Source organism: Pholis gunnellus, assembly GCF_910591455.1.
Source record: "Pholis gunnellus genome assembly, chromosome: 2".
In the NCBI taxonomy this organism is placed as follows: domain Eukaryota; kingdom Metazoa; phylum Chordata; class Actinopteri; order Perciformes; family Pholidae; genus Pholis; species Pholis gunnellus.
In genome coordinates, this window is record NC_136536.1 from 666,294 (window position 1) to 684,403 (window position 18,110).

Sequence of the window (18,110 nt, forward strand, 5' to 3'; positions counted from 1 at the left end):
CACCAGCACCAGCACCAACACCAGAACCAACACCAACACCAGCACCAACACCAGCACCAGCACCAACACCAGCACCAACACCAGAACCAACACCAACACCAGCACCAACACCAGCACCAGCACCAACACCAGCACCAACACCAACACCAGCACCAACACCAGCACCAACACCAGAACCAACACCAGAACCAACACCAGCACCAACACCAGCACCAGCACCAACACCAGAACCAACACCAACACCAGCACCAACACCAGCACCAACACCAGAACCAGCACCAGCACCAGCACCAGCACCAACACCAGCACCAACACCAGCACCAACACCAACACCAACACCAGCACCAGAACCAGCACCAACACCAACACCAACACCAGCACCAGCACCAGAACCAGAACCAGCACCAACACCAGAACCAGCACCAGCACCAGCACCAGCACCAGCACCAGAACCAGCACCAGCACCAACACCAGCACCAACACCAACACCAGCACCAGCACCAACACCAGCACCAACACCAACACCAGAACCAACACCAGCACCAACACCAGCACCAGGCCGCTCCACCGCAGAACAAACCATAAATGCTTCTTACCTCGAGAAAAATCATGAAGACAAAGGAATAATATCCCGTTTCCCGCTAAAAACACTGTTGCTACGTATATCCTGTGTGTTTCTGGGGGGGGATCTGTTTTTACGGCGCAGTTTTTATTTTTACCGGCTAACGATTCTGTCAATCTACACCAGCTCACGCCCACTGGCTGCTTGAGACTCTGACGCGTTGAAGCAGGTGTCATTGACCGAAATTAACCAATCACAGGCTGAGATAGCCTCACACACACACACACACACACACACACACACACACACACACACACACACACACACACACACACACACACACACACACACACACACACACACACACACACACACACACACACACACACACACTCACACACACACACACACACACACACACACACACACACACACACACACACATGGCTCAGGTAGGAGTCAGGTTCTCTAAATGATGCCAAACTGCTGTCTTTGGATAGATTCACATGATATATATAGTTATATAGTATATAAAATTACAATGGAACAGCTGGAACAAGTGACACTTTAGCTTGACCTCGTCTGACCTCTCGGTACTAAAAGCTCTCTGACCTCTGACCTCCTGATGCTTCCCTTCATCAAAGTCAGAGTCTGCAGAGCGGCTGCTCACATGTTAAGAGATGTTCATGCTTTCAGTGCTCCAGCAACATATACACAATATCTACACATCTGAACACATCTCAGTGTTCCCTTTATTATAACATCAGCATGATTAAAGTAGTACGAGTATGCAATTCATGAGCAGAGGACTAAAAATACAACTTTAGTTCTTTTTGATGTTAAAAACTAAAGGAAGCTCTATCTGTTGTGAACATTAACATCTTAACTCACCACGAAGGAGTACGTCTGAGTGGACAGCGTTCTGTATTCAGAGCTGCAGACACCGATACAGAGTTCTACTGGACCTCCAGGAGAGTGAGGGAGCAGAGCTTCAGCCATGTCACACACGATCCTGAGACAGAGAGACAGAGAGTGAGACAGGCAGAGAGACAGACAGGCAGCCTGTCCATACTAGCAGCCTATCAACAGACCTCTCAGCGCTGATGTACTGGGAGGGGGCGGGGCTACAGCGGACTCCAGCCACCTGAACGTGAGAGATCTCCTTCACCTGGAGACCCAGGTTCTCTCCTTCTATGGTCACCAGAGTTCCTCCTTCACGGGGGCCGGTCAGAGGGTCGATCTGTGGGGGGGCAGACATCAGTTATCAGTAGAGGAGGAGGAGGAGGAGCAGGAGGAAGAGGAGGTGGTGGGTTTGACTCCCTACCTTGGTGATGCGTGGGTGGCTGCAGCGCAGGTTGTGGCGTCCGTGGTGCATCCAGCTGCTCTCGGCTGAGGAGCAGTGCTGCCTCAGGAGACACTTCCTGCTCTCAGAGCACCAGCCGCATTCAAAGGCCGTGGGAGCTTTGAGACACTGACCACAGCTGGAGCGCTGAGCTTCACACTTATACAGCAACGCTGAGACACACACACACACACACACACACACACACACACACACACACACACACACACACACACACACACACACACACACACACACACACACAGAGGAAAGATGTTATTTGGGGAGAGATTTTAAATGAGACTTTCAGAATAAAATGTCTTTGATGAAATATTTGAAGCTTAGATTTGGTTGTTTTTTGACAGACGCGTTCACACACGATGTGTTCAAGGACAGTCGGTCAGATGTAAATCTCAGGATAACGACAGCAGGTTTGACTGCTTCTGTGATAAACGGTGTCATTTCAGGGATTGTTTGAAGGAAACATGCGTTTCCATCCTTTCATGTCTTCTTCAGAGTAAAGAGGACAAAGAGTCAAAGCGTTGGTCAATTATTAAATTATTAAAAAGTATTTTTCTTCTTCTGAAGTAGTTTGTGCTTCTTACTTTCAACATCAATTATATTTGTAATTATTAAATACAGAAACATTGATATGTGAGTATTAAATGCTTCATTCATGAAGGGTCAACGCGTTTGAATAGACATTAAATCTAGAAACAGTCACCTTCATCAGGACGATGATAACACGTGTGTGTGTGTGTGTGTGTGTGTGTGTGTGTGTGTGTTGATGAGAACACGTGTGTGTGTGTGTGTGTTGATGAGAACACGTGTGTGTGTGTGTGTGTACCTTTCATAGCTGAAGGCTTGTCGATGAAGAAGTCTCCGTCCCAGACGATGGAGAAGTCCACTGGAAGGTCTCCAGACTCGTCTCCTTCGTACCAGTACTACGGAGGCCCAGAGAGGACAAATCAGTCTGACAATCATTACCATCCCATAATGTTCTGATGCCATGGAAACGCTGGAACGTCACTGCTCCAGTAAATGGAACGGACGACTTAGCGCACACACACACACACACACACACACACACACACACACACACACACACACACACACACACACACACACACACACACACACACACACACACACACACACACACACACACACACACACACACACACACGGCTGTAATTCATATTAAATATTAAAATGATCTTTTCTGCAGAGCTGTGAGAATGACCACATTCTTCATAGTGTGTGTGTGTGTGTGTGTGTGTGTGTGTGTGTGTGTGTGTGTCAGAGCGATGACACACAGCTGAAATATGTGAAATACCTCGACCAATCGAGAGAGAGCGTGTGTGTGTGTGTGTGTGTGTGTGTGTGTCTAATGCTCTGATTTCCCGTTAAAAGCAGCCAGCTGAGCCCAGCAGAGCTGCATCATGAGTCACACACACACACACACACATATATTTATATATATACATATACTGTGTATATATGTGTATATATATATATATATATACATATACTGTGTATATATATATGTATATCTTATAATCGTCTCCTCTCAGCTGTGTGAACTCGTTTCTCTGCGTCTTCATGAAGCACCATGTGACCTGCTGTCATGTGATGTTCATGATGCACATACAGCAACATACATGTGACACATGTTGGCTGTATGTGCTCTGTGAACATTATTGATGGACGTCTCACCGTCCGACTGTCTTTGAACACATCGTGTGGATCAGTGTTTAACGAGCGTTCTATGTCTTAATATCTCTGATGTATTTGTGGTGGCTCCGCCCCCTGAACCACACAAAGACATTCATCATAAGAATCAGAACTCATTACACAAGTTGTCAATATTTGTGTTTTTGAAATATGGAATGCACCCAGTAATATGTGTATATGTATGTAATAAAATATGATATCTGTGCAAAACGTCCCCCCGCCATCAAGAACCCACAGGAGGAGAACTCTGCTCCTCCTGACCCAGAGTCACAAGTCCTCTTTAGAAGGAAAGAGGAGACATCCAGCACCACAGGTAGGGAGGGAGGGAGGAGGAGGCAAGGAGACATGAGAACACCAGGGTAGGGAGTGAGGGAGGAGGAGGCAAGGAGACATGAGAACACTAGGGTAGGGAGTGAGGGAGGAGGAGGTAAGGAGACATGAGAGCTCTGTAAGCTACATATGAGGCAAAGTGAACATCTGATCTTCTTCATCGTTCTTCAGTCTCTTCTGAACTCGTTCATGGAGGAATCAACGTTTACTAGAGATGATGAGTTAACAGTGAAAACTCATCACAGCTTATATCTGTGTGTGTGTGTGTGTTTTATATTATACTGAATATTATTATGTGATATATATTATACTGGTATATATATATATATATATTGTACTGAATTGCCTGTGAGCGTGACTACAATAAGATGTCCTGACGTGTATTTGCTGCTTTTTTTCGTGTTGGAATAAATGTTAAATATTTAACTGTAAAGTAGTGATGTGTGTTTGATAGCTTAATGTTTTGCATTAAATCATTCTGGGATGTTTGTTGTGTCTCTACAGGAGGGTTAGGAAACAGGAAAGAGGAAGTATTATGGAGAAGGAGACGAAGAGGAAGCGAACATGTGACCTTCATCACATGAACGCTTTTATACCGACAAATAAACGTCAACACTGTAAATACTAATACTTGATAAAAGTATAGTTGACCATAGAGCTGGAGACGGGACACGGTTAGCCTAGCTTAGCATAAAGACTGGAAGAAGTGGTTAAACGGCCAATTCTAAAATACACGTACAAACAAGCTCACTGACTAACATGTTGTACCTTTTTAATGCGTACACAAACAGAAATGTAGAAAAACACAATGTGTGACCTGTCAATCACTGTGTAGCCCCGCCCCTAAAGCATCCCCTGCTTTATGGTCTGTGTGACTCTAAATGGACCATCATTCACTAAATGAACATCATGCTGTATTGAAGAAGACTTGAAACTAGAGATTGAGACCATAAACTCATGTTTACAATGTTTACTGAGGTAATAAATCAAGAGAGAAGTAGAGTCATTTTCTCATAGACTTCTATACAACCAGAGGAGTCGCCCCCTGGTGGACACTAGAGAGAATGCAGCTTTAACACGTGAAGCTCTGGAGAACTTTACTGAACTGGAGGTTGATGACTGATGCTGATCAGTGAGCTTTAGAGGTGCTGCAGATCCAGTCTTTATGCTAAGCTAAGCTAACCTCGTCAACTCTCAGAAGGAAAGAGAAGAAGACTGTTTCTCCAAATGATGAACTGTCCCTTTAAGAACACAGCGAGTCTTTATTCCTGAAGTTCTTTCACCAAATAACTCGACATTAAACTGAAACTCAACAAAACAACAGTTTAAAGACTGAGCTGAGTGTGTATGTGTGTGTGTGTGTGTATGTATGTGTGTGTGTGTGTGTGTGTGTGTGTGTGTGTATGTGTGTGTGTGTGTGTGTGTTGTACTAAATGGAAAATTTCCTCTGAGAATGTTAACTTAATTAAACACACACTGCTACTGTTACTGCGGTACGTCTGCTGCTTGTAGTACTAATACTGCTGCTTGTAGTACTAACACTGCTGCTTGTAGTACTAATACTGCTGCTTGTAGTACTAACACTGCTGCTTGTAGTACTAACACTGCTGCTTGTAGTACTAACACTGCTGCTTGTAGTACTAATACTGCTGCTTGTAGTACTAATACTGCTGCTTGTAGTACTAACACTGCTGCTTGTAGTACTAATACTGCTGCTTGTAGTACTAACACTGCTGCTTGTAGTACTAACACTGCTGCTTGTAGTACTAATACTGCTGCTTGTAGTACTAATACTGCTGCTTGTAGTACTAATACTGCTGCTTGTAGTACTAATACTGCTGCTTGTAGTACTAATACTGGTGCTACTACAATAAATCTTTGGGACGAGAGAGAAAGTCAGAAATATCAAAACACTACGACCACCTGAAGAACCAGTTACTACGACCACACACACACACACACACACACACACAGTGGCCTGTGTAAAGGTGGAGCGGTGCATGCTGGGTAGTGTAGTGCCTCACCGAGGTGTTCTGACACTGGATGCAGGAGGAGTTGAAGCGGACGGCCGGGATCCTCTGGACCTTCCCCTGGATGCTGAACACACACTCGTAGTTCTTCTGACCCGACTGAGGCTGAGGGAGGTTACGAGCTCGCAGCGTGATTGGACGAACCATCCCGGCCGGGACCAGGATGTCAGAGGTGGGGAGGATCTGTGGACAACCCTGAGGGGGGGGGGGGGGTAAATCAACATAGAGTTAGTGTTTTAGCTGCGCTGACACTACAACAAATAAATAAATATACACAGAAATAAGAATAAATAAATAGATAGCATCCATTGATAATAATTCAATATGAGTCTATTATATTAATATTACTATACTACAGCATATCATTTATTTTCATATAAATGCATTCTTTTGAGCATTTTATCACTTATTTATATTTGTAAATCATGTATTTGTTATAAGGACAGCTGTGGTCCGTACAGAGAGCATGAAGCATGAAATGAAAACACACACAGCGCTGTGAGCTGATGACATCATCAGCAGACTCTCCTCCATCATTAGAATCAATTATTGATCAGAGAAGCTTTAACTGGAGCATCAGGAATTATTAATAACTCTGTTAGTGTCGTATTAACGGAGCCGTCAATCAATGTGGGAACCTGAAGATATGAAGATATAAAAGATATAAAAGATATAAAAGATACAGGATATTTGAACACATAATAATCTTTAGATGTATTATTTGGAATATAATGGATCTATATCTGTGTGTATTTTATCACACACACACACACAGCCAACAGTGTGTGTGTGTGTGTTCAGTGATGGACAGCTGGTGACAGAGCCAAGCTTTGGAACTTCCTGAGGCTACTCACACACACACACACACACACACACACACACACACACACACACACACACACACACACAGTGGGGTGAAACCTTTATTAATGAGCGTCGCCACGGTAATTAATTGCCTTGTGACTGACAGGAAGACCATTAGCTCCACAGGAAGTGGACGAGAGCACAGCGGACGCCAGCAGCGACTGTGGAGAGCGTGACAGTCAGTGAGTGAGTGTGTGTGTGTGTGTGTGTGTGTGTGTGTGTGTGTGTGTGTGTGTGTGTGTGTGTGTGTGTGTGTGTGTGTGTGTGTGTGTGTGTGTGTGTGTGTGTGTGTGTGTGTGTGTGTGTGTGTGTTGGATAAAGACGGTGGCTCTGCTCTCTGCTCACTTGTTACAGAATTACATTTAAATGTGATTTCTTTGTGTCTAAATAAAGTTGATTGTTGTGATACGTTTTGAGCCCCGCCCCTCTAACTCAGACTGTCCAATCACAGACTCTCATCTCTGGTTCCTGGTTGGTGGATCTGGAGGTTGTGGTGAGACAGTGAGACTCGTTTATAAAACGATAGTGGAGCTAACATTAGCACAGGACGTTAGCATTAGCTATGCTACGCTAACAGAGACGGAGCTTTTTGTTAAAAAGTCTTCTTTAAATAGTCGTCCTGTTATCAGTTCAGAGGCTTTTACTCTGAAAAACCATTTCTTCTTCCTGTTTGTCTGTGTTTTTCTCTCCCACGCCCCTCTCTGTAGTCGGCCCTAATTGCCCAGTAATTAACATTAATTGCTGTGATTGGCTGCTTTCATGTCAATTAAGTGGCTCTTCATCTTCCATTAACCAATTAGCCAATCAGAGGTCGTTACTGTCACCCGGCAACGACACCGAGCACCAATCAGGTCAACGAGACGATCGCTGCTGCTAACGAGCTTTAAATCAATTAAATAATGACGGCGTGTGTGTTTACATCACAACTCATTCAACAAACAAACTTCAGCGTTTGTTTCTTCATTGAAGCAGAACAAAGAAGATTTAAAGGTTTGAGGTTCTGGTTCCAGTGAGAACATGTTGATTATAACGAGTTCATGTTGCTGTTCCTCTGTCAGCAGCATTACACAGAGGAGAGGAGACACAGAGGAGAGGAGACAACAGAGGAGAGGAGACACAGAGGAGAGGAGACACAGAGGAGAGGAGACACAGAGGAGAGGAGACACAGAGGAGAGGAGACACAGAGGAGAGGAGACACAGAGGAGAGGAGACAACAGAGGAGAGGAGACACAGAGGAGAGGAGACACAGAGGAGAGGAGACACAGAGGAGAGGAGACACAGAGGAGAGGAGACACAGAGGAGAGGAGACAACAGAGGAGAGGAGACAACAGAGGAGAGGAGACAACAGAGGAGAGGAGACACAGAGGAGAGGAGACACAGAGGAGAGGAGACACAGAGGAGAGGAGACACAGAGGAGAGGAGACACAGAGGAGAGGAGACACAGAGGAGAGGAGACACAGAGGAGAGGAGACACAGAGGAGAGGAGACACAGAGGAGAGGAGACACAGAGGAGAGGAGACACAGAGGAGAGGAGACACAGAGGAGAGGAGACAACAGAGGAGAGGAGACACAGAGGAGAGGAGACACAGAGGAGAGGAGACACAGAGGAGAGGAAACAACAGAGGAGAGGAGACACAGAGGAGAGGAGACACAGAGGAGAGGAAACAACAGAGGAGAGGAGACACAGAGGAGAGGAGACACAGAGGAGAGGAAACAACAGAGGAGAGGAGACACAGAGGAGAGGAGACACAGAGGAGAGGAGACACAGAGGAGAGGAGACACAGAGGAGAGGAAACAACAGAGGAGAGGAGACACAGAGGAGAGGAGACACAGAGGAGAGGAGACACAGAGGAGAGGAGACACAGAGGAGAGGAGACACAGAGGAGAGGAGACACAGAGGAGAGGAGACACAGAGGAGAGGAGACACAGAGGAGAGGAGACACAGAGGAGAGGAAACAACAGAGGAGAGGAGACACAGAGGAGAGGAGACACAGAGGAGAGGAGACACAGAGGAGAGGAGACACAGAGGAGAGGAGACACAGAGGAGAGGAAACACAGAGGAGAGGAGACACAGAGGAGAGGAGACACAGAGGAGAGGAGACACAGAGGAGAGGAGACAACAGAGGAGAGGAGACACAGAGGAGAGGAGACACAGAGGAGAGGAGACACAGAGGAGAGGAAACACAGAGGAGAGGAGACACAGAGGAGAGGAGACACAGAGGAGAGGAGACACAGAGGAGAGGAGACACAGAGGAGAGGAGACACAGAGGAGAGGAGACAACAGAGGAGAGGAGACACAGAGGAGAGGAGACACAGAGGAGAGGAGACACAGAGGAGAGGAGACACAGAGGAGAGGAGACACAGAGGAGAGGAGACACAGAGGAGAGGAGACACAGAGGAGAGGAGACAACAGAGGAGAGGAGACAACAGAGGAGAGGAGACACAGAGGAGAGGAAACAACAGAGGAGAGGAGACACAGAGGAGAGGAGACACAGAGGAGAGGAAACAACAGAGGAGAGGAGACACAGAGGAGAGGAGACACAGAGGAGAGGAAACAACAGAGGAGAGGAGACACAGAGGAGAGGAGACACAGAGGAGAGGAAACAACAGAGGAGAGGAGACACAGAGGAGAGGAGACACAGAGGAGAGGAGACACAGAGGAGAGGAGACACAGAGGAGAGGAAACAACAGAGGAGAGGAGACACAGAGGAGAGGAGACACAGAGGAGAGGAGACACAGAGGAGAGGAGACACAGAGGAGAGGAAACAACAGAGGAGAGGAGACACAGAGGAGAGGAGACACAGAGGAGAGGAGACACAGAGGAGAGGAGACACAGAGGAGAGGAGACACAGAGGAGAGGAGAGGGAACAAGAAGAGAGGAAACAAGAAGAGAGGAAACTAAAGGAGAGGAAACGACAGAGGAGCAAACAGTGAATCCTTCTTTATTGACATTATTTACGTAAACAACAGCTGATTGTATTTTGGCAACATTTAAAATACGTTGAAAGGAAAAACATGTTAATATTTCTTAGTGCTGGGCAACGATTAGAATGTTTAATCGCATTGTTATGGCAAAGTTCAATAAAGAATTCAAAAGACTTTTATTTTGAAAGTGCTGCTCTATGAACTAAAGGTCAACATTTGGTTTAAACACGTTAAACTCATGTAAAAATCATAAAAAATCATAAAAAATAAAGTTATATTAAAGGGCCAGACTGGTGTTTGTTGCTTCCGTCCATGCAGATATTAGTTTCATCGAATCAACGAGCTGTAGATAAAACACATTTACATAACGATCGATATGTAAATGTGACGATGGTAATGTGACGATGTCGTGTGATGATGACATGTGATCCAGCTGAGAGAAAACAAAGAGACAGTTTGAACCTTTTAAAGTTTGATTCCTGTTCTGTTCGTTTGGTGAGAACGTCGCTCATCGATGCGTCAGAGAACCGGAGTCCTTGAACGCACCAGACGGAGGGTTTTAAACTGTGTGTGTGTGTGTGTGTGGTGTGTTCAGGTACCTCCATGTTGCTGACTCGTCCCTCCTGGAAGGAGCAGTCCTGCAGGTTGTTTGTGCAGACGTGACGATATTTACACCAATGACACGGGAACTCACTGCTGACACAGGAAGTGCACCTGAGAGGGGGGGGGGGGGGAAACATCTGTTGTCATGGAGATAAACAGACTATTATTTCTTCATTTAATTTAGTGATGTTAAGTCTGTTCAGACTCAAAGCAGCAACATGTTGGTCCGTCTTTTAATACGGTCTCACTTCCTCTCCCACTTCCTGTCTCACTTCCTGTTTCACTTCCACTCCCACTTCCTATCTCACTTCCTGTTTCACTCCCACTTCCTGTCTGAGTCTCATTGGTTCCTACTGACGACGTTAGTCTTCTTCACTGACTCTCTAGTTGTTAATCTTTGTTGGGACTATTTTTTAGCGGCGGATGAATCCACATGTAGTACTGTAGAGTCTTTATGTGTGTGTGTGTTCCTAGAGAGGAATTAATAAGAGAGGAAACGAGAGAGGAAACAACAGGAGAGGAAACAACAAGAGAGGAAACAACAGGAGAAGAAACAACAAAAGAGGAAACAACAAAAGAGGAAACAACAAGAGAGGAAACAACGGGAGAGGAAACAACAAAAGAGGAAACAACAAGAGAGGAAACAACAAGAGAGGAAACAACAAAAGAGGAAACAACAAGAGAGGAAACAACAAAAGAGGAAACAACAAGAGAGGAAACAACAAAAGAGGAAACAACAAAAGAGGAAACAACAAGAGAGGAAACAACAGGAGAGGAAACAACAAGAGAGGAAACAACAAGAGAGGAAACAACAGGAGAGGAAACAACAAGAGAGGAAACAACAAAAGAGGAAACAACAGGAGAGGAAACAACAAGAGAGGAAACAACAAGAGAGGAAACAACAAGAGAGGAAACAACAAGAGAGGAAACAACAAAAGAGGAAACAACAGGAGAGGAAACAACAAGAGAGGAAACAACAAGAGAGGAAACAACAAGAGAGGAAACAACAAGAGAGGAAACAACAAGAGAGGAAACAACAAAAGAGGAAACAACAAGAGAGGAAACAACAAGAGAGGAAACAACAAAAGAGGAAACAACAAAAGAGGAAACAACAAGAGAGGAAACAACAAGAGAGGAAACAACAAGAGAGGAAACAACAAGAGAGGAAACAACAAAAGAGGAAACAACAAAAGAGGAAACAACAGGAGAGGAAACAACAAGAGAGGAAACAACAAGAGAGGAAACAACAGGAGAGGAAACAACAAGAGAGGAAACAACAGGAGAGGAAACAACAAGAGAGGAAACAACAAGAGAGGAAACAACAGGAGAGGAAACAACAAGAGAGGAAACAACAAGAGAGGAAACAACAAAAGAGGAAACAACAAGAGAGGAAACAACAAGAGAGGAAACAACAAAAGAGGAAACAACAAAAGAGGAAACAACAAGAGAGGAAACAACAAGAGAGGAAACAACAAAAGAGGAAACAACAAAAGAGGAAACAACAAGAGAGGAAACAACAAGAGAGGAAACAACAAAAGAGGAAACAACAAAAGAGGAAACAACAAAAGAGGAAACAACAAGAGAGGAAACAACTGGAGAGGAAACAAGACAACAAAAAACAAGGAGAGGAGATAAAACAAGAGGAAATGATATAAGAGAAGAGGAAACAAGAGAAGAGGAAACCAGAGAAGAGGAAACCAGAGACGAGGAAACAAAGAGAGGAAACAGCAGCAGAGGAGAAAGGACACAGGGTAGGAGGTGAGGTCAGACTTACGAGTTGAGCACAGAGCAGTTGTAGAAGATGAAGTTGGTGTTGATGAACTGAAGTCCCGTCTCAGAGGAGCGAAGGCTGAGCCGGACGACCCGCTTCTCTCCTGGAACAAAACTTTATTGATCATTTCATCCATTCACATCACAACAGTGTGTGTGTGTCACCGTAGGAGAGTGTGTGTGTGTGTGTCTCACCGTAGGAGTGTGTGTGTGTGTGTGTGTGTGTGTGTGTGTGTGTGTGTCTCACCGTAGGAGTGTGTGTGTGTCGGCAGGTCTCTCAGTGACGGTGACAGACACATCACCTGACCTTTGACCTGAACCTCTCCGGTGGTTTCACTCAGGTCCTCAAACACACAGGACACGCCCCCCGACAGGGCCGGGACGTTCTGCACCCGGATGGTCAACTAGAGAGAGATCATCATCATCACCATCATCATCAGGGTGTGTGTGCCTGTGTGTGTGTGTCTGTGTGTACGTGTGTGTGTACCTGTGTTGCCGGTGAGGTGACCGACATGTTGCTCGGGGTAACAGTGATGTCCACACATTGGTCCAGCCGGGTGTTGAAGTGCTGAGGCTCCTCCCACTTGTCACATGCTTCCTGTCTGGAACACCTGCAGGGGTCGACGTCCACGTTTAATCATTTCATTTTTTTATTAAAATATATAGAGAGAGAGAGAGAGAGAGAGAGAGAGAGAGAGAGAGAGAGAGAGAGAGAGAGAGAGAGAGAGAGAGAGATGAACATCAAACACTGAATAACTCCGCTGCTTTAAGGAAAGGCCCGCCCACTGAGGACGGGTCCACCACGACCCACCAGTTGAGAATCTGTTCTACAGGATCGTGACGAGTGGTGAACAGCTGTTTGTGTGGCGTGTCTTCCGTCTTTTCTTGTTTCCTTCACCTACATTCCCCTGGGTCCTAAGCCCCTCCAAGTACAGCTTCTCATCACCCTCTATGTACCAACGTACATTTATAACAAACACCACACATGTTACACTAATCAGCGCTGCATCGTGTCTGACTCTATCGGTGCGTCTCCGGTCTGTCTGTGTTTATCCTGCATCGCTGTTCTGTAATGTAACGTTACTGGAGGACGGAGCCTCTCCAGCTGTTAGCAGGCGAGTGAGCTGTACCCAGCATGCAGTTCGGCGGTGACATTTTATAAATGTACAATTATTAGTGTTACAAATAGTTTATGTGTCACAGACTGCTGTGTTGTGGTGTTTCGCTCTGTTAAAGAGCGTTAGTTGTGGGTTGTTAATTGTTATAAAGTTATAAAGTTATGACCATGACTAGGGGTCCGTCTCAATACAGATAAGATAACTAGCTCCACCGCTGCCCTGTGGTACGTCTACTCACCGGTATGTATACAGCGGTATGACGTGTGTGAATAATTCATATCGTACGACCGGTATACCGGTTGCCCAGCACTACATTAAAGGTAAATGTTCAACTTTCCGACGCGCCTTGAACACGTCAGGGAATAGCAGACAAAGAAAAATATTTCATTAATATTTGATTCCTCAGTTCCACTAAGAAGCCTGATGGATTCAGACCAACACGTGACCTGCTGCTCCCTGTGGTCACATGCTGAGTGATGGTGGTTCTTACTTGTTGAAGAGGACACACCATCCACAGTGAGGGTCTCCAGAGCCCAGACAGGCTGAACAGCTGCTGTACTGCTCACAGCTCTCCACCGGGAGTCTGCTCACCTGAACACACACACACACACACACACACACGTTCAAACGATCAGGTGTGAAGCAGAAAACAAAGAAGAAGAAGAAGAAGAACAGCTGAGGATTAAAGGACCGACGGTCCGTGAACACATCATGTGTGACCAACGCTTCGGTCAGAAAAACGCAAATATGTTTAATTCACTTGATAGTGTTTTTTTGGTTGTATGGTCATAATGTGTGTGTGTGTGTGTGTGTGTGTGTGTGTGTGTTATCTCAGTGTGGTTTGGTGGTTTTCCTCAGACAGTAACAGCCTGAGGCCTGTGTGTAACACATTAGTCTTGATTTTACAGACAGTTAGTCTGTGTGTGTGTGTGTGTGTGTGTGTGTGAGAGAGAGTGTAGTATCTTTTACCCAGAGGTCATTGCAGCAGGGAGACAGTAAACACAGTGAAGCACAGTGGACACTCTGTCCGTCTCTGTCTTATTCAGACGTTCACACATGAATACATTCATTGTCTCTCTCTCTCTCACACACACACACACACACACACACACACACACACACACACACACACACACACACACACACACACACACACACACACACACACACACACACACACACACACACACACACACACACAGAGAGTCCTGTCTCCTCTCTGACCTCATTATTAGAGGTTTTTCTTAAAGGAACAGCGACGTTGTTTCTCTCCACCAGACTTCATTCACAAAGCAGCTGATTCTGCAGTTTTGTTTCTCATACAGTCGTTGACATTCTGCAGCGATTCATCATTTAAATGGAGCAGACGAATACTTCTGCTTCAAGAAACAAGTTCATGTGAATAAAACATGTTCATGTCAAATTGTTATATTTAAATAAACTAAAAACATTAATGTGTGAATGAACAAACTGAACTTTGGCTTCAACCAAACTTAATATGTATAAATATTAAAATAAAACAAAACAAGCTGATGTTATTGTTTGGTCTCTGGTCACCGTACTGGGAACGTGGAGGACAAACACTGAGATCTAAAGTCTGAAGGACTGGAGACAAAAACCTGTTGACCCTCAGTGTGGGACTAACAAGTAGTAAAAGTACGAGTACTACACATGTACACATGTAAACATGTACACATGTGCGCATGTAAACATGTACGCATGTACACATGTAAACATGTACGCATGTACACATGTAAACATGTACACATGTGCGCATGTACACATGTAAACATGTACACATGTGCGCATGTACACATGTACGCATGTACACATGTAAACATGTACACATGTTTACATGTACACATGTACACATGTGCGCATGTACACATGTACGCATGTACACATGTAAACATGTACACATGTACGCATGTACACATGTACGCATGTAAACATTTAAATTTGAATAATTTTAAAGATTCATTAGAAACTCTCTGACATCCAGCTGAACTCCAACAGCTGTTTACTGACATCACACCAACAACAACATCTGTGTGAGTGTGTGTGTGTGTCGTCAGCTGCACGGGAACTAACAGTTGTTGAACTCTGCTTCCTCTCAACGGTACAATAAGAGTTTTAACATGGGACACACACACACACACACACTGTGTATTGTGGCACCAGCCGTATTATTATTCACAACTTCCTGTCTGCAGATGTTAAAATAACCAAATTCATATTGAAATGAATGTGTGTGTGTGTGTGTGTGTGTGTGTGTGTGTGCTCTCACCTGTCTGTCACTCAGCAGGTAGATGTACTGGTGGTCTGGACTGAACACCATGTCTCTCAGGATCGGCTTCCCTTCCACCACCGTCACCGTCTCGTACAGCAAAGCATTCTGGGCCGGCGGTGGAATCCCATCCACGCGGATCTGAAACACACAGAGGAAACAACTTGTTAGCTTGATGCTAACCAGTGAGAAATGCTAACACAAAGAACCTGCTGGTTAGCTCGGTGCTAAAAATCCCATTAAACACAATGAGGAGCGCTAACGAGCTGGAGGAGCAGAAGAAAGCAGAAAACAACAAAAAGAACATTTCTTTCTTGATATTGACGACAACAGACGTCAATATCAATACTACAGTATTATAAATACTACAGTATTATAAATACTAGTGTAGTATTTATAATACTGTAGTATTTTAAGCTCAAGTTTTGTCCAGACAGAGTAATTCAAGTAATAATAAACTATATTCATGATTCAGTGGTTCTGTGTTTATGGACATCATTAGTGATGAAGATGATGATGATGATGATGATGATGATGATGATGATGATGATGAAGAAGGGTATATGATGTTAAACAGCAGAAAGCTGTCGAGGAGACGAGCAAAATGTGAAGCGACTAAAGTGAGATTCCCCAAATCTCTCCAAACCTCCCTCCTCCTGTCTGACCCAGAAAAACACCACAGAGGAAGAGGAGGAGAAAGAGGGGGGGGGGGGGGGGGAGAGGACAGACGGGAGGGAGGAAAATGAGATAAAAGGAGGAGAAAATGAGAAGGAAAAAAAAGGAAGGAAGGAAAGGTAGGATAGATGGAAGGAAGGATAAAAGGATGAAGAAGAGAGAGAGAGAGGATGGGGAAGGAGGAAGAGGAGATGAATAGAAAAGAAGTAGGATTGAAGGAAAGGAAGGAAAAAATAAAAGATGAAAGGAAGGAGGCAGAGTGGGACAAAAGACGGCAGTAAGAGGATTAGGGAAGGATGTAAGGACAGAAGGAAGGAAGGAAAAGAAGGAGATGAGAAAGAAAGAGAGTAGAGCAAGAAAGAAGGAGGGGTGGAGATGAGGGAAGGAGAGGAGGATGCACAGTGGGAAAAAGAAAGAAGTTAGAGGCAAGGAAAGGAAGTAAGGACAGATGGTAGGAAGGAAAGAAATGAGGAAGGTAGGAAGGAAGGAAGGAAGATACAAAAAAAAAGATGAAAGAGTAGTTCTCTCAGTGTGTTAATTAGCTGTCACACACACACACACACACACACACACAGCAGAGGGAGGAGCCTGTAAAGTAGGACACTGCAGCAGACAGTGAATCAGAACTCTGAGCTATAAATGTGTTCAAGTTGTGATCCGTCTGTTTTCACAGCAGCAGCGATTCTTCTGTTGTGTTACAATCACAGCTGCTGTCCTTTAATGGAGGCTAACAGTTCCCCTCTACTCCCAGTGTTTGTGCTAAGCTACGCTAAGCCTGACCCAGACCTGTATGTGTACATATATATATATATATATATCGAGATGTATATATATATATATATATGTACATATCTGAGGGTTGTAGCTCTATAGATCTGGTTTTATTAAATCTGACAAACAGAAGCTTCTGTCTGCTGACAACAAAGATTCCTAAGAAAAGGTTTCATTGATCGCAAAAGGTCAGAGGAAACAAGGGAGGAGGAGTAGGAGACAAAATAGAAAACAGAAGAAGAATGGAGGGACAGAGTGATAGAGGAAGTGACCTCTGACCCCCGGCTCCCGGCCGGGATTCAAACCGTCAACACCTGCTTTGTTCTCCACACACACACACACACACATACAGAGGAGAGGAGAGAGGAGCAGACAGGAGAGGAGAGGAGAGGAGAGAGGAGCAGACAGGAGAGGAGAGGAGAGGAGAGGAGAGGAGAGGAGAGGAGAGGAGAAGAGAGAGGAGCAGACAGGAGAGGAGAGGAGAGGAGAGAGGAGCAGACAGGAGAGGAGAGGAGAGGAGAGGAGGAGCAGACAGGAGAGGAGAGGAGAGGAGAGGAGAGGAGAGAGTCTGGTATTTAAACACCTCCTCTGTTCTGCTTGGTTTCCTCATCGGTCAGCTTCTATTGATCGTGTAACAGTAACGTCTGCTACGGTCACCTGATCCATGTGTGTGTGTGTGTGTGTGTGTGGGGGTGTGTGTGTGTGTGGGTGTGTGTGTGTGTGGGGGGGGGGGGGGGGGGGTGGTGTGTGTGTGTGTGTGTGTGTGTGTGTGTGTGTGTGGGTGTGTGTGTCAGAAGAGACGTGGGAACACACAAACACAGGAAATGAGCAAACAGGAAGTTCTAAATGTCAACATCAGTCATTTTACAACTGATGGTTCTCAACACACACACACACACACACACACACACACACACACGCGCGCCTGCAGCCAGCTGCCTGACATTCCGCTGTAATGCAATACCTCCTAGTGTGTGTGTGTGTGTGTGTGTGTGTGTAAAGAAACGGTATTATCAGCCTTAAACACACACAAACAGCCATAGCAGCTATATGACCAGTGACTGGTAACTGATCCCATTAGTCACACACACACACACAC

The 18,110-nt window shown here is 45.1% G+C and overlaps 1 protein-coding gene across 1 annotated transcript in view; it reads right to left on the reverse strand.

The window, feature by feature from the left end:
• The window catches only part of plxna3 (plexin A3), a gene marked incomplete at both ends in the record, with an annotated part of 36,733 nt that overhangs the window by 10,566 nt on the left and 8,057 nt on the right, over positions 1–18,110 (reverse strand). The window contains 11 exons of the mRNA XM_079175315.1: positions 1,454–1,574; positions 1,654–1,802; positions 1,887–2,077; positions 2,752–2,848; positions 5,993–6,193; positions 10,387–10,501; positions 12,165–12,264; positions 12,408–12,564; positions 12,648–12,771; positions 13,769–13,869; positions 15,566–15,706. Of these exons, the coding sequence (XP_079031441.1) occupies positions 1,454–1,574; positions 1,654–1,802; positions 1,887–2,077; positions 2,752–2,848; positions 5,993–6,193; positions 10,387–10,501; positions 12,165–12,264; positions 12,408–12,564; positions 12,648–12,771; positions 13,769–13,869; positions 15,566–15,706 (1,497 nt within the window). The remainder of the gene's footprint in view (positions 1–1,453; positions 1,575–1,653; positions 1,803–1,886; positions 2,078–2,751; positions 2,849–5,992; positions 6,194–10,386; positions 10,502–12,164; positions 12,265–12,407; positions 12,565–12,647; positions 12,772–13,768; positions 13,870–15,565; positions 15,707–18,110) is intronic.